At 45.0% G+C, this 24995-nt stretch overlaps 1 protein-coding gene across 1 annotated transcript in view; it reads left to right on the top strand.

The window, feature by feature from the left end:
- Window positions 1-2900: 2900 nt before the first annotated feature.
- Window positions 2901-24995, top strand: part of LOC140694821 (uncharacterized) — a 38484-nt gene continuing 16389 nt past the window's right edge. Inside the window, exons 1-4 of the mRNA XM_072957874.1 lie at window positions 2901-3060; window positions 5502-5662; window positions 6137-6417; window positions 7262-7330. Coding sequence (XP_072813975.1) covers window positions 5524-5662; window positions 6137-6417; window positions 7262-7330 — 489 coding nt within the window. The 5' untranslated portion in view covers window positions 2901-3060; window positions 5502-5523. The remainder of the gene's footprint in view (window positions 3061-5501; window positions 5663-6136; window positions 6418-7261; window positions 7331-24995) is intronic.

Genomic DNA, 24995 nt, shown 5'->3' on the forward strand with positions numbered 1-24995 from the left:
TTTCCAGCCATTTAGTAAATCTCAAAAGATTAGGAATCTTGACTTGGTTCCCTCTGTGTGCTGAGAAACTAGTTCTATGCTTTGCAGGAGTGAGCCCTGCAGTAAGAGGTATCTGCAGCACACATCTAGCTCATTGCTTGAATATTGTCAAGGAATTCTGCAGATTTAGAATTGTTTATTGATTGTTGTCTCCAAGACGGCTCAGTCTTTTTTATTTCTATTGCTACTGCTGCAGTTTCAAAGAACAATGGGCTAGTTATTTTGCAAATATCAAATCATACTCTAATTGTGTTGTCACGCAAATTATGTGCTGCTGTGTCTTAACAACCTGCTTAGTGTTCACAGGCTCCTTCACTCATGGAAAATTTGGGAGAATGTCATATCCTTAGAGATAGCAATGCTGTCTTTGGCAACCTGAGCAGCAGTATCTGAATTCACTCCTGCTATTTTTCCAGTGTCCCCTCTAGACCTCCTCCAGCCCTCCATGGGGGGCTCTGCAGTTCTGCCCTAGAAAAGCCTGTTGCTTCTCAGGAAGACTTCCCTATGAAACATAATCATGTCCTTCTTGTGGGGACATTCAGTCCAGAGACCTGAAAGCAGGGGAAAATGTTCAGCCTGCTTTTGGTAGAACCTAAATTCTTCCATACTTGTTAGAAGCAATTTCAATGAGGAAACTGTTTTGGCATCTAACAAATCAGCATAAATGACTGATGAGGAAGATCAGCTTCCCCATCCCACTCAGTCGTCATGTTGATGTGACACACACATTGGCAAACATTTTCCCCTGTGAGCAACGTAAAGTTCAAGACGTTATGAATGGCTTTTTATTTTTATTTCTTAGTCTTTCCACATTCACTGTGTCTCGTGAGATTATATGAATCCTGCTTATTTTCAGCCCAGCACTAAACTTTTTAAAAGGATCACGTGTTTAAAAGGCTAGTGGACAATTTTTTAGAAGACAGAAATCCTTAGATTTTGGTCCCAGAGTTGAATCTTGGTTAGTGGTGAATGAAAATTCCCGTTAAAATTTTAAATTCAGTGATATAAAGTCTTAAAAATAGTTAAATATTAGTCAATTTCATTAAACACTATAAGAGTTATTTACCTTTAAGCCTGTTTCTGGGGCAATTTTGCAATGATTCCCTCCCTTTATCGATTCCCTCTTTATCAGAATCCTTGAGAGGCCCCTGTCATCATTGTCAGTATCATCATTATCATCATGGAACTGATTCTTCTGGAAGATTCTAGGAAAATAAAGAGATGGACGGGATTATGTGTAGGTCAGTGTGTGCATGTACAATAAGAACAGCTGTCAGGCATTAGATGCAAGATACCCATTTCATTTAGGGGAGAATGTGGTCATGAAATCCTGATGTGGTGAATGAAGGAAGCGGTGGGAACAGGATAGTCAATGCAAAGGAGGAGGAAGTGAGTGAGTTGGAGAGCATAGATCCTTGGTTAGTTGATCAGCACATTGGTAAGAATGAGGGGAGTGTGATGGCAGAATCATGTCCCTCCCCGGCCACAGGGTAGCCACCTGTGACAAGTTACTGTACATGGCAAAAGGGATGACAGATATTTTAGGATTAAAAATCTTAGAGGATTTCTGTCTCCTAAATTGTCTATTAGTTAGCCTTTAAACCCATGATACATTATTATAGATTAGTGCAGGGGCACAAATAAAAAGGATTCATATAATCTCACCAGACAAACTGAATGTAGAAAGGATAAGGAAGAAAAACAAAAAGTCACTTATAAGTGCCTTGAACCATAAATTGCTCATGAGGAAATGTTACACAAGGTGAATGTCACAGCCACATACATACTGCCTGAGTGGGATGGGACAAGGGGATCCTGAGATGAGACAATAGGGTGAGTAGTCTGGATTGTCCAGGTGGGCTGAATGTAATCACAGGGGTCCTTAAAATGGAGGATATTTCCCAGCTGAGTTTAAAATCAGAGGGAGGTGTAGCGATGGAGCAATGTTCAGAAAGGCTGCTGACCATGAAAATGGAGGAAGTTGAGGGGCACAAGCTAAGGAAGGTGGGTGACCTCTGTAAACTGGAAAAAAAAAAGGAAACATTCTCTTCTAGACCCTCTAGAAGGAAGGAACCCTGCTGGTATCTTGAATTTATCCCAATGAGAACTGTGTTGGATCTCTGACATCCACAGCCATAAGCTGATAAGTCTGTGCTGGTTTAAGCTATTAAGCTTAATGGAATTTGTTACAGTGGTAATAGGAAAATAACATAGTGAGCGGTAGTGTAAGGGATTAAAGGTCTAGGATGGGGTGTGGAGAGAATTCTGACATTTACACCTAAAAAACAACCAGGTGAAATGGGAATGTGTTTTAAGGAAGTCCTACCTGGCAGGGCTGTCAAGCAGACTGGAGTGAGCGAATCCTTGGAGTTAGAGGAATCAATTAAACCTCTACAAGGAAAATAAGAAATAAAATGTAGCAGGGCTTCAGTGTTAGTAGATGTAGGAATGGAAATGGGCAGAGAGATATAAACATTATTTTGAAATTAGCTACAGGTTTGATGACTGCATGTTTGGGAGAGTTAGCCGATGTGTGGACTGAATGCATCCCCTCAAAATCCATATGTCGAAACCTCATCTCCCAGGTTGATGATATAAGGATGCGGGGCCTTTGGGAGGTGATTAGTAGGATAAAATGAGGTCATGAGAGTATTGCCCTCATGAATGGTATTAGTGTTCTTATACAGGGCCCCAAAGTGCTTGCTTCTCTCTCCTCTCTGGGCCATGAAGATAGTGGGAAGACAGCCATCTTCGAGCTGGCAATCCTCTCCCAGATACATTGACCTTGAAAGCCTCAGCCTCCAAACCATAAGGAATATGCTGGTTGTTTAAGCCACCCGACACACGGTAATTTGTTACAGAATCCCAGGCTGACGAAGACAGTGGAGAATGACACTGCGTTTGGAACTGATTGCCTGGAGAATGCTGAAACCCAGGGAAGTGGGCAGCACAGACGTTTACTCATTTAATCCTGCCAACACTGTAGGGGATAGAGTCTACATTTTCCTCGCTATTTAAAAGGTAAGGAAAAAGAGGCACAAATAATAACAATGACAATGACAACAACAACAACAACAGCAACAATAATTTGTCCAAGATTCACACAGAACTCCCTGGAGGGAGAGTGAGAATTAATACTTATGCAGGCTGGCCCCAGAGCCCCTGCTCATAACTACTAAGTCAGATCACCTTGCTTATTTAGATCAGTTTTTTTTCAACTGTGATATGAGTGTACTGTGTCCAGTAACTTATAATTTCAAAATACCTCACTGTAAGGGAAACATTAGTTGCAGGCATTACAACCCACAGAAAGCTAGACATACAAAAATAACTTGTTAGGGCAAGATAACCAATAATGTTTTTAAATATTATACCTGCTGACCCTTTGCAATAAAGTGTTTATTTATAATTCTGTCTGGCTACAGAATAACATCATAATCCTGCATGTGGCTGGTGGCTCCCGTGTTGGACAGCACGGGTCTAGAGAATTTAAATGACTTGCCCAGCCTTGCCCAGGAAGCTCGTGGTGGGATCAGAGCTATAGTCTGGGACTGTTCCTTCCTATCCAACAATTCCCTCATGGAAGTTTAGAAGCTTCTCCTTTGGTGCCCAGCTGTCTATCCGTACTTATGACATCTTGTCAGGTGCCCCGGCCTGCTCCTGAACATCAGCCAGAACCCACTTCTGCTCTTTTTTGGCCAGGTAATACCTTCTAGCAACTTCCATTGCCTTCTTGGCATCAGTTTTTACATGGAAGGGTAGTGGCTAGAGAAGGAAATGTGTCCACATGACAGGTTTTTCATAAATATAGTAGGAGTGGTCAAGAGAAGAAAACCTCAGGAATACGAGTGGAAGCAGGTCATTTAATATACCAAATGCGTACTTTCAATGTATGTTTGTGTTTCCGAGTCCATGCTTGTTCTACTCGTGCATTATAGGCCAACACATCAGGAGACAAGGATTTGGGGCAAGAAATAGCGGCTTTAATTTGTAAAGCCAGCGGAGAAGATGGTAGACCAATGTCCTGGAGAACCATCATCCCAAGTCAGAATTCAGGCTCTTCTTATATTAAAAAGGGGAAGCGGGAATGCTTGGTTGTTGCAAACTTGGTGTATGAATTCTTTGTTGTTAGAATCCTTTGTTCTTGCAGCTCTTCACCTGGGTCAGATCCGTGTAAACCTCCAACAAGCAAATGTTATTTTCTATTCTGTATCTTGTTATCTTTATACGAATGGAAAAGTGATAATATCCTTCAAAGTCAGAGCCTTGAGAATAGGGTCTCCTGTATATTTCAGGATCTAGGCAACATTGTTTCACAAAAGGTGCAGAAACAGCAAGACTAAGCCTAGGAAACAGGGCACATGTTTAAAGTCAAAGGAACAGATCTAATATGGAGTCAGATTTGTTCTTTCCTATTTCAGTAGTGCCATGGAGAAGGCACTGTGGGCAGCTTTCTGTAGGGTCCTGGAGGCTTTCTCTCTCAGCCTCTGTGCGCCTCTATTGAAAACCCGTCATCGCTATCTGGCCTGCTGGAAAACCAGTCCGCCTGTTTTGCCCTGAAGTTGTGTTCTGTTTATAACTCATCTCTACTCCTTGGAAAACAACTCAATAAAAACTCAGTTGGTTTCCCACCAGCCCTGAGCAGGGGTGAGGGATAGCATGTTATTATTTTATTAAAAAAATATATAAAAGAGTTTTAAAACAGCACTGGGCACATAGGAGAGAGACAATCAATGCTTCCTGGCTTAAATCGAAAATGATGACTCAGTGAGTCTATGGCTGCTGTATTTGCTGAGCTATTACTCCTTTGCTCCATTACACATTTATTTTAACTGAAAAAGAAATATATGCATATGGTTAAAAAAATTCAAACAGAGCAAAAAATACTCAAGTGAAAGAAGTTTTCCCTCATCCTCTGTTCTTACATGCCTCCCTGGAGATGCCAATGTTTACAATCCTTTGTGTGCTTTTCCAGATATGCTATGCAAGTTCCCATCAATGTATGTAAATTCCTTTAAAGTTTTACTTATTTTTAACTTTAAGGGATTTAAATCCTCAAGTGGCTTCTGCCACAGTAATAGAAAAGAAAAAATCTGACTCCATATTAGATCTGTTCCTTTGACTTTAACCCTGTGCTCTGTCTCCTAGGCTTCTTCTTGCTTGTAAAACAATGTTGCCTAGAGCCTAAAATATACAGGAGAGCCTATTCTGAAGGCTCTGACCTTTAAGGGTATTTAACACTTTTCCAATCATATAAAGATAACACGTTGCAGAATAGAAAATAACGTTTGTTTTGTTGGAGGTTTACAGGGATCTGACCCAGGGAGATAGCTGCAAGAACAAAGGATTCTAACAAGAAGGAATTCCTACACCAAGAAGTTTGCAAAAACCAAGCACATAGGAAAGCAGCCTGAATTCTGACTTGGGGAGATGGTTTTCCAGGACATTAGTTTGCCATCTAGGTCTACAGAAACTTGCTATTCCATGCCCCAACACTTGGTCTCCCAACTTACTGGCCTGTCCTGCACTGAGGAGAATGAATTTGGACTCAATAACACTTCTACCTACCTAGCAAGTTGGACACTGGGACTGAGGGCAGCTCTCCCACACACAGGGGCCTACGGTGAGCCCTTGATTATTCCCCGAGGTTGGGGTGTGGTTTACCCAGGAGGGATGGGGACTCTACACCAACACTCAGGCAGTCTGCTCCTTCTGGGGCTCTGACATTTTACCTCCCGCTCCCTGCCAGCCCAACATTTGGGACAGTGGAGCTAAGGCAGAGATCGTGCCTGCCTGTTTCCCAGCGTGTAAAAGGGGAATATGTACTCTTCCCAAGGTAGTTCTGAGAAACAACACCTGCAGGTGCTTGGTTCCCTGAGCAACAGTAAACCTAGCTCCTTGTGGGGGCAACGGGTATGATACCCGTAGGGTTTCTGCAGAGACCTTAGCTGGAGGGCTGGGCCAGGGACGTAAAATATGAGCTGTGGGCAATGACGGGTAAGAGAAGGGTGTATAGGCAGGACTGCTGCCTCCTTCGGGGTGCCACAAGAGGTAAAACGCTTTCTCCCCATCTCTGTTACTCCCCTCCCAATTCCAGATAACTGCCTTCCCTCTGCTCCTCCTGTCCATGTGTCTCCCTCCACTTTTCCCCGCCTCCCCTCCTCCTCCCCTATTCTCCCTCCCTCGGTTCCCCTTCTCTCTCAGGACCCAGAGCGGATCGCTGGCCCTCCTGTGCATGCGCAGTTGCTGCCAGCTGGACCGCGGGTTGGAAGCTCCAGCTCCGAGCCGGGGATCGGCCCCAATGGCTTCTCAGCTCTGTCGCCCTGTAGGCCTTTGGCTACTGCCTGGGGCCGGGGCCTCTGGCTGTGGAAGTGCAAGGTGAGGGGATATCGGGAAAGGGGTGAGGCGGCTGCGGGAGGGCGGTCGGCGTGTCACAGCCCCCCAGGGCGCCAGTCAGCGTGTGTTCAGCTGGATTGCTCGGGCCAGACCCCTCTGCCCGCGCCACCTGCCCCGGCGCCCCGGCCACAGCTGTCCAGGGCCAGGTGTGCCCCTGCGCCTCTTGGCCCAGCCGGGCTCCCCTCAGTCCGCGGCTGGCGTCTGCTTCCCCTCTCCCGCCCGCGAGTCCTCCCCTCCCGGGCTTCCTCTCCTAGGCCGCCGACCCGTCCCCACCACTGGGCGGGCTGTGTCCCGAGCGGGCGGGGTCTGCACACCCGGACGGGGCGGGCGGCTTGGGCTGGGGCTGGGGCTGGCCTCCGAGCGGGGCTGCAGCCCGCGTCCCCCACCCCGCTCTCCCTGCCCCGCGACCCCGGGGCTGCCTTCCTCTCACTTTCCCGATCCCTGAGGTCCAGATTAGCGGCGTGGGCGCTGCTCCCCAGGCTGAGAGCCCGCGGCTGTAACTCCCAGCTTCTCCTGGTGGAGTCGGGAAAAGGGAGCGGCAGTGCTGAGGGAGCTTCTGTCTCCTTGATCAGGATTTCTGCCCCAGATAAGTACCTTGAACACTTTCAGCTGTTATGATGGCGGTGCTTGTTGATGTCACATGTTTTTATACTGAGAGGGATTACAGTGGTGAAAGCAGGGCTTGGTTCAGTTAAAAATGAGCTGAAGGCATGAGGCTGTCTCATCCTCCATCATTCACTCTCCCAGGGTGAAACGTGAGACCGTCGATCTTAAAAAGATACTTATAGTCCGTAACTAGTCCAGCCCAGCTACTGTGTGTTAACAGGAACAGCACAACCTGAGGCGTTGGAGACCCAGGGACATTGCACTCCTAAAGAGCTCCTGGCAAAATCTGGTTTGTTTTGGTTTTTTTTGTTTGTTTGTTTTACTTAAATTGTGGGACAGACTAGTAGTATAGAGGGAAAAATAATTGGCAAGAAGGATTTTTTCATATAACAGCTTTATTGTGATATTGTTCACACACCATGAAGTCCACCCACTTGAATGTTACAATTCAGCAGCTTTTAGCATATTCACATTTGTGCAACCATTATTATTCCAGAACGTTTTCATCACATCAGAAAGACCAGTTGAAATACATGACCTATCCACCCCTTCCCAGTGGTGGTTCTAAAGAAGTTTCTTGGCTGTTCCTGACCATAAATTAACTTGTTACATTCCATGAAATATCTGGGAGGAATTCTAATCAGAATTGCAATGAATCTGTCTATCAAAGCAGGAAGAATTAATGTCTTTATGGCATAAACTTCTTCTACACATGAATATATCTGGGACCCTATCTTTTCATCTGTCCAGAGCCAGGCCTATGGGAAATCCTCATTAATTCTTGGGTTTGTGAATGATGAGATTCAATACATCATTAGATGGAACTGTAGCCTTTCACTGAAGAGAAAAGTAACCTCGTAGAAGCCAAGTGATTCTCTGATGGTTAGAATGAGAAACCGCCAGTGCTGGAGTATTCGAGTGGACTTGGTGCTTGCAGAGTTCTCCACCACCTACAGCTAAGGGGATTACCGTGTTCTTTTACTTTTTTTTTTATGGCGTTGCTTTTATTTTTACTTATTATATAAAATTATTTTTTATTGAAGTGTTGTAAATTTACCATGTTAGCTTCAGATGTACAGCAGAGATTCAGTTATAAGCTTATGCATATGTATATAAATGTTTTTCAGATTGTTTCTAGTACAACTCATTACAAGAAATTGAAAATAGTGCCCTGTGCTATATAGTAGGTCCTTGTCATTTAGTTTATATTTATTAATGTGTATCTGTTAATCCTCCCTTTCCTGCCTGCTAACAACAGTTTGCTTTCTATGTCCATGAGTCTATTTCTAGCAGCACCGTTTTTGCTAGCAATATATGCTGGTTGGCTCTTTTCTGTTTCAGTAGTTCCATCTTATGTGTGGGCGTTTTTCTTCTGGTGGGCCTGTGTGTGGTTTGCACACGTGATAATAGAGATCTGTATTTGGGAGAACTCCAGGCCTCGTGTAGTCCCTCGTATGGAGCGCCCACTGAACTGATGCTTGAACTTGGAAAAAAACAGTAAATGTTGGAATTTCCACTATGGTTGAGACTTCCAGGTTTCTATAACCTCTTTAGCCCACCTAAATTTTGGCTGCACCCAATACTGGATAATTTGGTGGAACTTCATGGTATGGTGGTGTAGAGACAGGGCCTTGTATGCTTCTTCTCTTTCCTTTTTCTAACAATCATTTTCCTGGGCCTTCCAGGTACTCCCCCAGAAGGGCCCAGGGCTGGCTTGGTGCTGCACTGAGGCAATATTTGTTAATAAGTCCCTTTCCTCATCTCTTCTGAGCCTCCATTTCCTTCTCTACACAATGAGGGCTTAGACTAGATAAGTGCTTTTCAGTTTCTTTTAAAGCCATGTTTCCTTTGAGAAACAGAAAATTCAAATCTCTCCTCCCATCACAACCCTTTAGATTTTGACACGTCCTCCAAGGAGTCACATAGCTCTTTGTGGTAAATTGATGTGATTGTGATTCCACGTGGCACAGAAAAGACTCTTCAGAGATTTATTGCAGGGAGAGGGCAGGAAAGGGGCAGTATGTCACACTTTCTTGTGTGAGCACTGGAGCAAAGGCTTGGGTTTAAATACAGTGTCTGATGTGGCATCTCTCTAATCTTGCACAATGTGATAAACCTCTATCCCTAGTTTCTTAATGTGTCAAGTTGGGGTGGTAATGTTTTAAGGCTTTTGTGAAACATTATACACATAAGCCATTTGTGTCTCGGTAGATACAAGACCTGCTAGAGAGTCGGAATTTCTTTAAAAATACATATATATTGTCCACATCACTCTGTCTGTGTGTATTTTGAAGTTCCTGGAGGGTGAGGGTTGAGTGTAATGTCCATCGTGGGACAGGTGGCCCATGGGTCTGTGTGCCTCAGATTGCCCCCTCCTCCCCAGTCCTCTTCCTCTCAGTCCAGGATGAAGTTCCCTAGTAGATTTACACACAGGTCTTGTGGAAATGGCTTTTCATTTTATTGTTTCACCAAGGAGGGTTGCCATCATGATCTCTGTGGTCAGGTTTTGGTGACCTGAAGGCTATGCAATTGGGGATTTCTATTTTATAAAAAGAAAAAAAATTACAAATACAAAATTAGACCTAGGTTGGTGGCAGGGGCTTTTGAAAGTGGGGACCATTAGCTTTTTTAGCTTCAGGTGCAGTGGCCTCTGGCCACGAGGACACATCCTCATGCTCTGAATTTGGAGGGACCAGTGGGTTCAGTGGGAATATTTACTGAGTGCATCTCATGGGCTGCGCATTCTCTTATTTGTACTGTGTGTTCCTTATTTGAGATGGTGAGCTGATTTAAACTCAATAGCCTCTTTAAAATAATAGACTTTTTATTTTTAGATGTAATGTAGATTCCCATGTAGTTGTAAGAGATAATATGGAGAGGGCCTATGGACTCTTTGCCCAATTTTCTTTAATAGTTCCATCTTGCAAAGTTGGGGTACTATTCATTCGTGACTCACTAACCCTTTTAGGTTTGTGTTATTGCCCTCATTTCTATTTATGAATAAACTGGTGTTGAGAGAAGCACACAGGTCTGCCCAGGTCACCCACGTGGTTAGTGAAGATTTGGGTGGAACGTGGGCTTGGCATTTCCAAGCAGTACCATTATGATGGTCTGTGGCAGGGAGCAGCATTCACTTTGCTTGTTTATTCATTAATTCAACAAACATTTATTGAATAAACTCTGTGGGTCAGATGCTTTCATAGGGTTATCTGATTCTTCAGCAGTATGGAGAATCAGGTAATGTTTTCTTTTTTTTTTTTTTTTAATATGAGAAAAATATCTCTGAGAGGTTATAATCTCCCCAAAGGAAAAATAGCTCATAAATGAGGGATAGTACATTTGTACAGTTCCTTCTTCTTATGCAAATGGTACCCTAGGCATTTTACATTTGCAAACTTCCATAATCCAGATATATTCTTGTAAGGCAAGAAGTTTTTTTTTTAATTGAAGTATAGTCAAGTTTACAATGTTGTGTCAATTGCAAGGTGGTTTTTTTTGAATTTTGAATGGAGAAAATATTTTTTGAGGGGGTTAATTAAGTTTATTTATTTGTTTCATTTTTCTAAAATGAGGTACTGAGGATTGAGCCTAGGTCCTTGAACATGCTAAGCACGTGCTCTACCACTGAACTGTACCCTCCTCCCCAAAGCAAGTTTTCTTACCCATTATTCTGCACCTTAGGAGTTCAAATAAATTGGCGTTGAAATCCAGATATTTTGATCCTACTATGGTTCTTTGCATTATATCCTGCTGAGGGGTGGGGAAGCAGTTCCTTTATTCATTCATTTATTCAGCAGTTTTGAGCACCGACTTTGCATCAGGGCCTGCCTAGGTGCTTGGAAACAGAAAACAAGAAATGATCCTTTTCTGCAGGGGATGGAAGCCTAGACCAAAAGCTGGGTAATGTGATCTGAGCTTCAGTAGCCATGTGCAGACGCTGAGGACAAACTTATCCCCGATTTGCTTGGACTTCCCTTGCCTTCTGGCTGGTGCACACCAGGTCGCCGCATCCCAGTGAGGCCCGCAGCCCACAGCACAGTATGTACATCGATTTACCCTCCCTTCTCGGCAGCGCCTGCAACATGAACGCCCCTGACTACATGCAGTGCGCTGAGGACCACCAGACTCTCCCGATTGTGGTCCAACCCGTGGGGATCATCTTAGAGAATTTCTTTTGCATCTATAATGGAATCTCCTTGGTGAGCCAGATCAGACCGTGCGGCTCCCAGTGGGCACTCTGTATCTACTATAGGTATCTCTATGCGCCCGAGAATGGATGGAGTGACTTCCAGACCCACCGCAATGTCATGGGCCTTGTCACCATTACTGACTGCCTCTTGGCCAAGACCTTCTAGAAGCTCCACGCACAGAGGAGCTGTATGGCACCACGCTCTACGACTCTCAGCTCTTTGTCTTTATGCTGTATGGGGAGGTGGCCGAGCAGCCACACACCGACGTGGCCTTCAATCTACGAGGACTGCGGGTGGTGGAGTAGAGGATCAAAGACTTCACTGAGTCACTCTTCATCTTGCCCAAGTCCAAGTGGCTGGATGGGGACCCCGAAAATTCTGGGGAGAAGACCCCCCTCCTCTACATCCTATTTGAGAAGGAGGACTTCGTGGGACTGGACACAGACAGCAGGCAAGTCAACCTGAAGGCCGGGCCACCCTGGCTGTGTGACAGATTGCTTCCCTACATCCAGAATGGGATCATCAAGGAGGAGGGCTTTCTTGTAGCCAAGGCGGGAAGGAGGTGTAGCCCGCCGGTTTTCAGACGTTTAAAACTAAATCCGCCTTTGTTTCAGAGAGATCCTTTTAGGGTTAGTGTGGACACTTACTCCCCTCTTTCAGCCAGGACACTTGGGGGGACCCCTGGAGTTGCTGTCCAATAGAGTAGCCACAGCTACTGTTGTTAGTAGTGCTGGGGAGGAGGCCGGTCTGAGCTGAGATGTGCTGTAGGTCAAATGCACATCAGACGCTGAAACTTGTCTAGTAAAAAGAATATAAACTATCTTGTTACTTTCTATATTGATTACACGTCAAAATGATAGTATTTTACATACAGTAGAATAAGTAAGGTCTGTTCTTAAAATCAGTTACTTGGTTTTTTTTTTTGTTGTTACATTTTAAACGTGGCAACTGAGAAACATTATTTACATGACTCTCATTTCATTCCTGTTGGACAGCCTGTCCTGGGACAGTTTCATCCCTTTGCTTATAAATGAGACTCTGAATCCCGAGACGCAGAACGAGGTGCTGGTTGAGCTCAGGGTGGAGCCGATGTCTCCTGCCTCCCAGGCCCAGCACCAGCACGGCTCAGGCCCTCTCCCCTGCCTGACAGCCACCATGCCAAGTTAGAGCATCAGAAACACTGCCAGGGGCTTCCGAATTAGCTCCTTACGCAGGGAAAGGCATGTCACGGTGTATGGGACACAGCAGGGAAAAATTCGTCCTCACTTTCTCCCTGTGATTAGGTCAAAGACCCCACTCTGCCTTGGAAGTGCAGATGATCTCTTCTGGGCTGCCTAACCCCTCACCCTCTACTATGTTTCCCTGTATATCTTTCAAGCTGTCCCACGGGCAGAAGAGGGTGAGACGTCTTTGCCGAGAGGTGGTCCCCCTTTACTGGGGAGAGTGAGGTGAGCTGTGTCCCCCCGGCCTACGGCCTCGGGCCTTGAGTCTGGAGAGCGCTCATGGCGGTCCCACAGGTGACGGTCGGAGGACATGGCACGTGCTGCCGGGCCCGCTGTGCAGGAGGGGCTCTGTGATTCTCTGTGATTCTAAGGTCAGATTCTACTTTCTTGTTGTTGGTAAGATGGAGGAGAAGATGCCAGAGAATTGATAAAAAGAAAATCCACACCAGTCCTGTGAATGACAGACACAGGGGATCCGTGTCCCACCTGCGTGTGGTGCCTGGCAGGCTCTGGAATAATTTTCACTTCCTCCCCGGACATTCCTCTATGGCTTAAGGAAGGGGAGAGGCATGTCGTGGCCATGATCTGTACTTGTCCTCACAGGGTCCTGTGATCTACATGCCCACACTACACTTCTGCTCCTTGGAGATGAGGTGTCAGGTTTAGGAAACTGGGCACTGCTGAGGGCATAGCTGCCAGAACCGTGCTACACCAAGGCTGGCTCCGTTCACCTCACCTGTCACCTCCTGTTGAGTCCTAAGGCGTCATTCAAGGTAGGTGCATCGGTGCAATGAAAGCAGGGACCTCCTTCACCCCCTGGACAGACTGGTGGGTGATCAGTGGAAGCCTGGAGCCCTGCCCCAGCCCCACGCCAGTGCCTCCTATTTTGTCATAGGAGGCACTGGTGACATTTTTGCTCAGCAACTGCTTGGCTCTGATTCTGCAGAGCCAACAGAGAATGCCAGCTTGTTTTTGCCTTTTGAAGTCTGCCCTTGGGATTTGGCGGAGTAGCTAGATGTGTGCTTAGCCCATAGTGGTTGACACTGTCACCATTGTTTACCCAGAACCTCGTGTACCAGGCATGGCTGCCGGCATCAAAATACAGCAGCACATTAAACCTCCCTCCTGGTGGGTCTGTCTGTTCTGGTACCATAAGGGCTCAGCCAGCATCTGAACGTCAGTGAGATAACGTGGCCAGTGAGCTCGGGTCAAGCACGTTCTCCTCCAGTGACTTTTACTCCATTGTTGCTTTTACTATTACACAGTCATTAATTTTTTAAACAATGCTTTGGTTCAGGAGCAGAACCTAATTCTCCCCTGTTCCTCTTGGTGGGAGTGAGTAAAGTTGTCCAGCTTGAAATGCGACCACATTTTGTAGCTCAAAAGCTGTCTACACGCATCTAGGTGAAGTTTTGGTTTGGGGCGCTGACCACGTTGGGGTCCCCCGGCAGCATCGCTCCCCTCAGGCCCCTGCCTTCCCTGGATCAGGAGGTGAGGGTGGGTCTCACCGTCCCCGCGTCCCTGTCCTCATCACACTCACGTAATTTCTTGTAAATGCTGTCAAAGTCATTTTTGTTCTCGTGTGTTTCTAATTTTGGCTGTTCCTCTATTCCTTTTTCTATTTTCCTTTATCCCTTATACCACCCCGTGAGCATGTTGTTCGGTCTGAAAATGTGGGCTGTGCACACCCTGCATTGGAATAGCCAGATCGCCCTCTGTGCCGTCTCCATCGCTATAAAAAGCAAAAACTTAACAGTTGCCATGATTCGTATATTATCCTAGTCATCTTATTTTCTACTTTTTTGGAATTTTTGCTATGTTAGCACATCACCCACTGGAGTTTGATATATGTTAAAGTCCTTGCTTTGAGGAACCTATTAGTTCGTCCTTATATTTGGTAACAAATGCTCTCTTACTAATTTTGTTTATTTGTTTTGAAGAAGTGAGATGCGAATTGATTTAGGCGGCTGCTGAGGGATTTTTTTCATGGAGTATTTAAACTTGGAAAGTCAAAATCTGCAGCACCTTGCTTGATTCTGGCTTTTACACAAACGTGCTCGGCACACGGTTCCTGGCTGTCGCTGTGTGACGTGCGTGACGGCGCTTCCTGGCCGGCGGTCACTGGTGAGGAAGTGGCCGGCTCGGGGGTGAGCAGCTGCACGGGACGCTGTTGGAGGAAGCAGTCACCGGTTTTTTGTTTTTTGGTTTTTTTTTTTGCATTCACCTTCCCAGTGCCATTTACTTTACTTTGCATTCATAGAGGGGCAGGAGCGGGCCTAAAACCATGCCACTCTTTTGTTCCCTTTATGAGGCTGGTTTTTCTAAGTATCAGGAAAACATTGCATTGTCCTAAGGAGCTGGTTCACTTGGATCTGGTGGACACAGGGACCCCTAAATGGGACCATAGCTTCCTCTCTGCTTCAGCCAGTGGGCATTCAGAGCCGGGTCTGTGGTTTGCCTCAGCAGCCGTGCAGGCCTCCCTGCACCGGCCTTTACTTTTACCCCTTTTTGGCAGTAAATAGCTGACTCTGTGTCTGTTGCAGCTGATGTCCACCACTGACGGCCGTGTGGTTATTTTGTGGTAGTGAGTCTCCAACACCCCTGTCAGCCGTGAAGGGACCTTGCATTCTCACCCCGACCCTGGTTCATCTCACCCAGGGAAAGGGCTTGGCCACCACCGTCATGCTGGACATGAGGCCTTGTTTCTCCTTTCATGCTCTGGTCCAAATGTGGACACTTCATCCTTCACTGACATGGTCTCGCTTGAGACAGTCCAGACTTTCTGAAAGAGTCCATCACATTCTGGGGGGGAACAGAACAGAAGTAAGGGTCGCAAGTAGGAGTCTAGGCTGTCTGGGTTGGCAAATGCAGGCTGGGATCTGTGATGGCCGGTCTGTGCCCTGGAAACTGGCCTTTCCCGTGGCTCCCGAGAGAAAAGGGGTCGGAGCGAGAACAGACTTGCCTGGGTTCCTACCATCCTCATCTGCTCACTGACAGGAGTGTCAGCTAACTAGGAGCTCCCCCAGACCTCGGGCCCTTCAAACTTCAGATCACGGGAGATCCTTGAGTCCCTTCTTCTGGTCCTTCTTTGTGAGAATCCAGTGCCTTCTGAGGTGACTGGCAGCAGGAGATGCCTCCCCCTCCAGGGAACTCCCTTCGGAGGACTGTGACTCAGTGCACCTTGCTGTGAGCTTGTGGGTTTCCATCGTGCTCCCTGCAGAACCAGACTTGAGACTGGCTTAGCGATAGAAATAACAAGACTGATTCCAGGGCAGGGCCAGGTGGAGGGAACAGTGGAAATTGAATGTGACCTCAAACACCTAGGTGGGTGCTGGGGCTGTTACTAAAATGGGGAGCCTGGGAGGTACCTGCCAGGAATCGAAGTCTAGAGTAAATGGTGGACATAAGGCCTTTTTTTTTGATATATGGCATTTTTAAGATGCCATTTGTCATCCAAGTTAGGACTTCCAAGAGGCACTCGTGTCTATGAGCCTGGGGCTCAGGTGAAGGAGCTGGACTAGAGATACACATTGGGATTCGTCATTCTTAGCTGGTGTTCACAGCCGTGCAAGTGGATCAGCTCATCTCAAGAGGTGCAGACTGTGTCTGAGGGGGGGCAGGGCTGTGTCTGGTTTGGAGGAAAGCCCGGACCATGCAGCTTTGGTGTGTCAGACAGCGGCGTTTGTGATTTTCAGAGCAATGGCATTTATCCTTAAGGTTCTGGGGGGTGGGCAGGCCCACCCAGGAAGAAATCTGAAGAGAGGGTTTTGGCCACGTGTGCGCGTCTTGGGACGATCCAGAGGCTTCAGGGTCCAGAAGGGGAAACTCCTCAGAAGCTGGAGTCGGAGTGGGGAGTTGGGAGAATGTAGTCACACTCTCCTGTGATGAAGGGAGGGAGGCCTAGGGAGTCCGCACCCTAGCGGACTCTCTTTCCCACGAACAAAAGGCAATCAGACAGAAGATTTGAGGTAAGAAGGGATGGGCGTTGGGAGAGGAGCCAACCTGGAGAACGGTGGTTGAACAATTCTTGAATAGTCTCCCTGAAACATAGAGTTAAAAAAACCCAGACTCTTAAGAATATTGATAGTGACTGGGGAGGAGGCAGTTGTTTTTCTGACCTCCTAAGGGTAAGGTATGTATCCGGGGATATACAGAAGAATCGGGCAGTCTGTTCCTGGGGCTTCACCCTTACCAGGGGGAACAGTGCAAGTTTAAAGGGGGAGAAGGGCAGCGGAGGGAAACTAGCCAGGCCCCGTGTCACGTACCAGTTGGCCGCCCTACTTGCGTGTTGCATTCACATCCATGCCTCCCAAGTGGGCGGTGGCAGCCCCGTTTTGAAGATTGGGAAGCCTCCTCAGAGGTTTAAGGAATTGGTTCATTTAGCAGCTAGTAAATGCTGTAGCAGGATTCCAGCAGGGCCTTGTCAGACTTCAAGGGCATGTTCTCTCTACTAATTCCGGTTGTACCTGAAATGGTGAAGTGAGTCAGTTTCGGAGCCTTTCAGAGAAAGTACGCTTTAAGTGCCTCAGGACTGTTGCACAAAGCTCAGTGTTCTTTCATGGTTCAGAACCACCGCAGTGCTTTTTGCCCCACAGATGTAAGGTCTTACTCCTTTGACGATGGCGTGGTTGTAAATGACATACAGGTGCAAAACCACACTTAGCAGCTTCTGAAGGGAAACTCTCCTGTTCTCCCTTGATCGGCTTTCTTCCACGGGATGTAACTGTGCTGCAGCTAAGGCCTGAGCTTTCCGTATGGAGTGAGGGTTTGATATCCAAATTTAGCATAAAACAGTCAGATGGAGAAAATCGAAGATGACAATATATTTTGGGGTTTCATTAGACAAGACATACTATCTGTTAATGGCTCATAAAGCTAATGAGATTGAGTACAGAACATTTCATTTCTTACTTTCTACTGAGAGCTGTCTTCCAACATAAGGTTCTCTGCTTTGGAACTTCAGCTCAGCCACTAGGGCGCCTGTCATTGTGTTGGTGTGATTGCATTTACACAGTGCATGTAATCTGGGCTTCCTTAGCCCCAAACACTCCAGTGCAGAATCATAGGCTGTAGCCATCACTTAGTTATACAAATACTTCTAAAACTATATGATACCAAAAAAAATAAATAAATAAAAATAAAGAGATAGAGGGAGATTGCCTTTATCAAAGTTCCTTTGGATTTTAACTGCAAAGTGTTGTTGAGCAGCTCTGGTTTCCTTTGGATATGAATATATACATTTCTTTGCATGTAACTTGGATTTCAGGCTTGAACACCAAGCTCTTGTTTTCCATGAGCCACAAAAATCATAGCCAAATGACACACGTATGAAACAGTTTATTCTTTTTATCTGAGACAGAATCCTTGAATTTGGGACTTGAGCTGCGACTTTCCTGTTTGCTCTTCCCACCCCTCTTGTCACCTCACTCCTTTTTCCCACGTGGCCTCCAAGAGGTCATGGTCTCATAGGAGCAGGTGGACAAATACCAGTTGGTCGCCAAGCAGTGCTGCTGTAGATGGAGCCAGCCAAGAGCTAAAGGACATCATCAGGGAGGACTTCCTGGAAGAAATTGGCTCTACATTCAGTTCTGAGGACAGAGTAAGAGTCAGCCAGGGGAAGGAATCAAGAGGGTGACTCAGGTGGCAGGAGCAGCCTGGGTAGAGGCCTGGAGGCTTGTGGGGTGAGGACTCGGGGAGACTGCCCTGTGTGGTCCAGGGTGGTGGGTGACCCTGCTTTGAAGGACACTGGAGAGGGCCTAGGGGTGGAGGGCTTTGGAGGAGCTTGGTTTTTACTAGAACTGACACAGAAGAGGCAGTGAAGGGTGTCAGTAGGAAGTGACCCTTAGGAGAGCAGCTCTGCCTGTCCTTTTGAGTCCCACCCCTTCATTCTTTTATTCACAACACACGCAATTCTGAGTGTCTAGGGGAGAGGGGGTGGACCCACAGTAGTAAGCAAAATGTACTTGCTTCTTGAGAGCTTAGCAGTGTCAGAAGTTGACTTAGATTAAAATGTTTTATTAACACAGCAGGGCACCTAATCCAAAGTGCGGAGGTTGGAGGGAAGGAAGACTTCCTTGACAAACAGTTAAAATGAGCCTGGAGGCTAGTGGGAAGTAGCAGCAGGTCACGGGGCCCCTGAGGTCACTGGGGACCTGGTACTGAGGTGAGGATGGACAAGCAGGGTCGGGGGTGGGGCTAGAACTCTACCAGGGAGCCTCTGATGGGTTTGAAGTGGGGGAGATGTAATCAAATTTGTGCTTTGGGAAGGCTGCCTTGGCTGTGTGTGTGTGTGTGTGTGTGTGTGTGTGTGTGTGTGTGTGTGTGTAGCGGGGAAGAGGGGGAGGGTGTCACCAACTGGGAGGGTCATTAGAAGACCATTCACAGGCTCGGAGGCCACCAGTGGGAGAGGGGCATCGGGACTGCTTGGGGACCGCAGGGGCAGAGTGGATGCCGGGTTTCCTTGTGTGGAGGGCTTGTTAGCGGGGTCGCTCTAGCGACACCTTGTGGCTGGAAGTAAACAGATGGAGGCCGCCAGGTGGACTTACCTCTTCTCTCCTTCCCTGCCTTGTGTGATGATCTTAGCTCTGCCAACATATGGAACAGAAGAGCTAAGTTCCAGAGTAGCCCAGGACTTTGCTGGGCTCGTTCAAGTGAGAGCAGATAGGATTTAGGCTTGTGTTGAGATCTGTAAGTTAACTTAGCTAGAAACGTCCTGTCTTTTGGATTTTCATAGGGGTAGTAATTCTTGATAAAGATTGCTTTCTTGGTGAGAGGAAATTTAATACAACTGATGTCTTTCTCAAAAAATATCTTATCTTTTAAGAAATTTAATATTCAAGATAATAGGAATATTTTAAAATGATAAACTAAGGCTTTCGTGTAGTTTCTTTGGTTTCTGAGTTGATGTGTAGGTAGACCCTTTGCATTACATAATAGCACATCTTTGACAGTATTTAAAGAGCTGTTAGTGAGCGCCCCCAATTTGAAAGCATCATTAAAGCTTGCTCTGAAATAGTGAAGTCATATAGGTCTTGTTTGCAGAAGCCAGATATTTGGTTTATAATCTGCAGCATAGCTCCCTTTATAAAATAATAATAGATTCAAAATTAACAAAGTGGAAAATAATTGATTTTTTTTAAAAAATGAAACATAAACTTTCTTGTGCTATTGTTGCAACTGGAAATTTTGAAAAGAAAAATCCTATTGTAATATCATCTAAGTGAAATACATATATGTCTGTCACACTTGAATAGTAACTGCACAGTGGTTTTTGAAGTCAGGATCATTCCAGCTCAGATACTGGCAGTGATGGTTGCTGGTTTTCAATGGAAGAGCCTAAATTTGCTTTCTTAGCTTTATTCTTTTCTTTTCTTATATTTTCTTTTCTTTTCTTTTCTTCTCTTTTCTTTTCTTTTCTCTCTCTCTCTTTTTTTTTTTTGGGGGGGGTAGTGCGATGGTTGAGTAGTGCTGTGCCAGCATGATTTGGGGGCAATTTGTGGGCAGATGTCGTGCAGCAGCAGTGAGATATTTCCATGCATTTTACTTTCCGGACATCACCAGGGAACATGTGTGGTTTGTGCCTGCAGGATGGGATGCTGCAGGACTCCCTGGTCCATCAATGTTATGTCTTGGAGCTGCTCCGGTCAGTGAATGATTTTCTGTGGCTTGGAGCTAATGTGGTCTGATGCAGATGATCAGATGTGTAACTAAAGTACTGTTACTTGAAATAAGAGAAAAGCTAGCAAAAATGTCTCTAAAATACAGGATGAGGGAGGAGAATTGGCTGAGCTGCTTGCAGTGGGGATATTCTTAGGTGACTCCCTCACTGTGTCTCCTGTCACTATCCCCCACAGCCCTGCATGGCAGTCCTACTGAAGCAACCATGCACTTTCTCAGAAACGCGCTGAATTTCCTTGTGCCTCTGATTGTTCACTTTTTTTTTTGAAAGCACATCTTGCCCTTTGCTTAAATGCCATCCCTGCTAGCCACCACTTACACTCATTCTTCTGGACCTCATCCATATATAGCTGCTGAATGAAAGAACAAAATGTAGTATCTCCATTTAGTGGAATATTATTCAGACATAAGAGTGAATAAAAAAGAAAAAATAAATAAAGGGGAATATGAAAAAAGCCATCTGCTCTGGGTAGTCCACCCTGACTGCTCAACCCGGCCTTTTCCCTTTGAAACCCCATCCCTTATACCCCACTCTACTATTTTTGATAGTATTTACCACCTTCTAATAAAGTTTAACATTTTCAAAAAAAAAGAGACATGCTGATACCACTTCAACATGGGAAAGCCTTGATAACAGCACGTTAACTGAAAGGAACCAGACACAAACAGCCACATATTGTTGATTTCAGTGATCTTAGAAATGCCCAGAATTGGCTCATGCAGTGGCAGAGAGCAGATGATGGTTGCAAGGGGCTGGGTGGAGGGGGGTTGTGGAGTGACTGCTAGTGACAGGGGTGTTCTATTGGGGTGATGAAGTGTTCTGGAAATAGATGGTGGTGAGGGCTGCACAACCGTGAGTGTGCAGAAGACTGCTGAGCGCTGTCTCTGGGAGTGCTTGTTGTTGGGGCGGCTTTATTTTGTTCTCATCCTGTAATGTGAAGGGTCATCTTGTGCTGAGACCATTCAACTCCTGTGAGTGGTAAGGCTAAGAGACTTGGCAGAGTCATGTTTCTTTTTTCCCCCTTGCTGAGTGTAGGCAAAAATGGTTTAAGCCTGAGAAAGTGCTCCATATGCAGAAATGTCTTTCAGTTTTGGCTGGTGTAAAAATCTTGTGAGCTTTTTAATCATTTAGGACAGTCTGTAGGGGGAAACAGCCTGTGAAGCCTGGGTGAGACTTGGAAGAGCCGCGCTACCCTCCCAGACACGGGTGGGGATTTCACCCCCATTCAGGCAGTGAAGGGCCAAGACCCGTGAGAGGAGTTGACAGTCATGAATATTTATGTGTATCCGCTGCTTCATCTTGGATATTAATTTCTAGCTGAGTCATTTTGTGGCGGCAGCCTCATCCTACATCAGGAATTTATAGTATCTGCTCTTTGAGGTGAAGAGCTGACAGACTTGATTATTTAACAGTCTATCTTGTATTGATATCTCAGATTCCTTTGTCAATCGCAAAACAGCAGAAATACAGACGTCCTTTAATGCCGATGTGACCTGGAGCAGGTTTAGTTTCTGTACCTCAGTGACCTTATCTGCGTGTGGGGAAGATGATAACAGTGCTTCCCTCAGAGGGGCTGGTGAGAGGAGACTGAGAAGCATAAATGGAAGACTTACACGAGATGCTCATGAATGACAAAATTTAGTGCTCTCAGCCTGGTGAGGCCTCAGGGGCAGAGATGTCAGAACAGAGCAGTCCTAGCCAGAGTTCGATCCGCATTGTCAGGTTTTATGATCACTATCACCACTGTGGGTTATCAGGTAGTTTTAAGACTTGGTAATATGAATTCATGAATAATGTTAAAGACTAGACAACTCAGATCCGGTTTACATAGTTCTCAAGATTTCCTGTGAGAAATGGATATTTTTTCCCCATCTTAAATCTGAGTGGATTCTCTAAAAAAATTCTGTAGTCCTCCATCTTTTTCCTTTAATTCTCCTTTTCTTTAAATAAAAGTTTTTAAATGGAGTTACTGGGGACTGAACTGAGGGCCTCATGCGTGCTGAGCACATACTCTCTCAACTGAGGTATACTCTCCCCCATAATTTTTTTAAACCTTACTTTCTTAGTATTCAGAGGTTAGAGGCCTCTAATTCTTTTTTTGGAGACTTGTCCATAAACCGGTAAATCTAAAATTAATGGACAAAATTTGGTTTATTAAAAAAATCATTAGAACTTTTATCAATCCATTCAAAAGGAAATGCTTATTGAGTTAAAATGTTTCTCCTTTATGGTGATTTCTAATTTTTGGTCTAGCTTAACTTATTAAAAGTAATCCTCATCATCATAATGACCAAGCTTGCTGTGAGTGGACACCTACCAAAGGCTAAACTGTTTTTCTCATGTTTTACTTCAAAGCAGGTGTTTGACGGTAGGTATCAATGTCTCCTTTTTGCAGCTGAGGGATTGAGAGCTGGGCAGCTTGTCCCAAATCAAACGCAGCTGGCGGTGCCTAGCTCGGTGCTGGAACCCAGGCTGCACAGGATGCATTCTCAATTTCTCCTCTGATCAGCCTCCCGTTGAGTGGTTTCCCGAACTCCTGTGAGTCCATAAATGACCGATTTTGGCGATCTCAGCCTGATGAGGCCTTCAAAGGAGAGACACCAGTGAGAATGTGAGACAGAGCGGCATAAATTAAAATTGTACATTTTCACAAATGTTGCATTCTCAGGTAATGACTTAAATAGTTTATGTTTTCTTTATATTAGTGCTATGTAAGCACTAAAAACAAAACTTTAAAAATGATTATAGTGCAAAATAGGAGTGGGCTTTGAAAGTCCAATCATTGCTAATGATGTTGCTTGTTTTTCTCTAGTGGTGCTTATTGACAGAATAATTTACAATGACTGAATTTGTTTTATGTATGTAGTCTTAGTATGGAGGAAAAGTTTGTCAGTGCATATTGAAAGTAAAATCTTTACTCTTTTCTTTCCTGATGATAAATATGTACGTTGTTTCCATGGCTTAAGTATATTTCCTCATTTGTGAAATTTGAGTGATGCCGTTTACCATGTCTGACTGTGAGAGGTAGACGCCTTGTATACAAAGCATCCAAGAGCTGCTTAGTAAAAATGTGCTGTCACAATGACAGATAGTTTAGAAGGATCAACTGTGAATACTAAAGAGGGTGGCTTGTTTCTGATGCATATTCAATATGGATATATATGAATATGGCTTAAAGTAACAAGGATTCAGGGTTTTGTGTGTGTGTGTGCGTGCAGTATGAAGTTTTAATGAAATCTGTATCATTCTATTGAGACAGGGACTAGTTAAATTGACTTAAGCAGACGACCTTGAAGATTATTTACACAGAATGTGTATTGTTACAACTCAGTGTTCATGCTGCCGTGTAACTATACACTCAGACATTTAAATTCGTAGGACTCTGACCAGAAGCATTAAGTTTAGAAAAATCCACATTGATCATTTTCAGGGAATAAGCTTCTCTCTTTTGTGATTAAAGAAAATTTTGATTTATTTTTCTGCACTCTTCATAGGTTTTAAAATATCAAAACATTGATTTGACATGTCAGCTTTTTTAATAGAAAAAAGCTCATGCTGTTTTAATATGTAAATAAATGTTTTTGTATTTCAATACACTTCTATGATTTCCTGGCTCTTTGAGAAGTATTTTGCAAGATACTTAGATTACCTCCTGTTGGAAAAATTCAGACATGACTTTTATGAATATAGGCCTAGTACAGGTCTGTTGGTTTTTGCTACAGTGCAAGACATGAAGACTAGGAGAGCAGTATGTACTACATAAGCTTTTAGTTATCTGATTCTTGTTTCTGATCCACAGGCAATTTTTGTGTTGCACCTTTCCAGGCAACCAGGAAGGCCTTTTAAGCCATAGGTGGCGCTGTTGCACCTTCTTACAGTCTTAACTTTCCTGTTTGTAAAGGAAGTCTTAAACGTTTTTTTTTTTTTTTTTTGATTCCTTTGCTTAGTGCTTCAGGGTAGCACAATGTCCATTATGTCTGACTACCTGGAACTATTATTCTGCTTATGTCTTAGTTTTATTCTATCATCTCGCTGTGAACATTTCAGACTTCCTGTGCAAACAGTTGCAACATCGGACTTTTCTTGCAGTGTTAGAAACCAGTGAGCCGGGATTTTATAAAAGAGCTAGAAGCGGCCTCTGGAGCACCTTAAAGCTGAAAAGTGTACTGAGTTCCCTAAGTATTATCCCCACCGCTGTGTGTCAATGGGTGGTAGGAGATTTGGTACATATACAAAGGGGTGTGGTGTTTTGACTTGGGTTTGTGTGCACGCGCTGCCACTGAGCTACGTGATCCTGAGTCAGTTTGTTCTGAGTTTTTCCCTCGTCTGTGAGATGGGGACACTCATTTCTGCTTTGTAGAATTGTGAGAATTAGAAATTATGTAAAGTGTTTAGCACAGTGTGTATGACAAGAGGGCTCATAATCTTAACTGCTATTTGGTGTGAAGCCATCATTTGATAGTCTTTGGCAATTACTGAGAAACAGGAAAATAAGAAAAGCTGGTTTTATGATGAAAGATATTTGAGGAGGTTCCATAGTTCCTATACACATAATTTAGCATCAGCAGAGTCAGGACAGTTACACAGTCGCCCTGAACCAATGTTAAGCCACAGAATTTTTGTTACTTCATATATGTTGGGGCTTAAGGGGACCCAATACTTATACACATGTTGTGTCCAGCAGCCAACTGAGAGATGACAAAGAAGAACAGGCAGGCGATAAATGTCTCCTTTATTACTGATGAAGCCACGTTCTCCATGAAATTCAGGGCTGTGGGAGAGTGAGTGTCATGACACTATGTCCCAGAATTAGAGACTTACGCAGTCCCAGGTAACTCTGGTCCACAGCGAGCATTCCCTTGA

The sequence above is a fragment of the Vicugna pacos genome, unplaced genomic scaffold (genome assembly GCF_048564905.1).
Source record: "Vicugna pacos unplaced genomic scaffold, VicPac4 scaffold_104, whole genome shotgun sequence".
NCBI classification, from domain to species: domain Eukaryota; kingdom Metazoa; phylum Chordata; class Mammalia; order Artiodactyla; family Camelidae; genus Vicugna; species Vicugna pacos.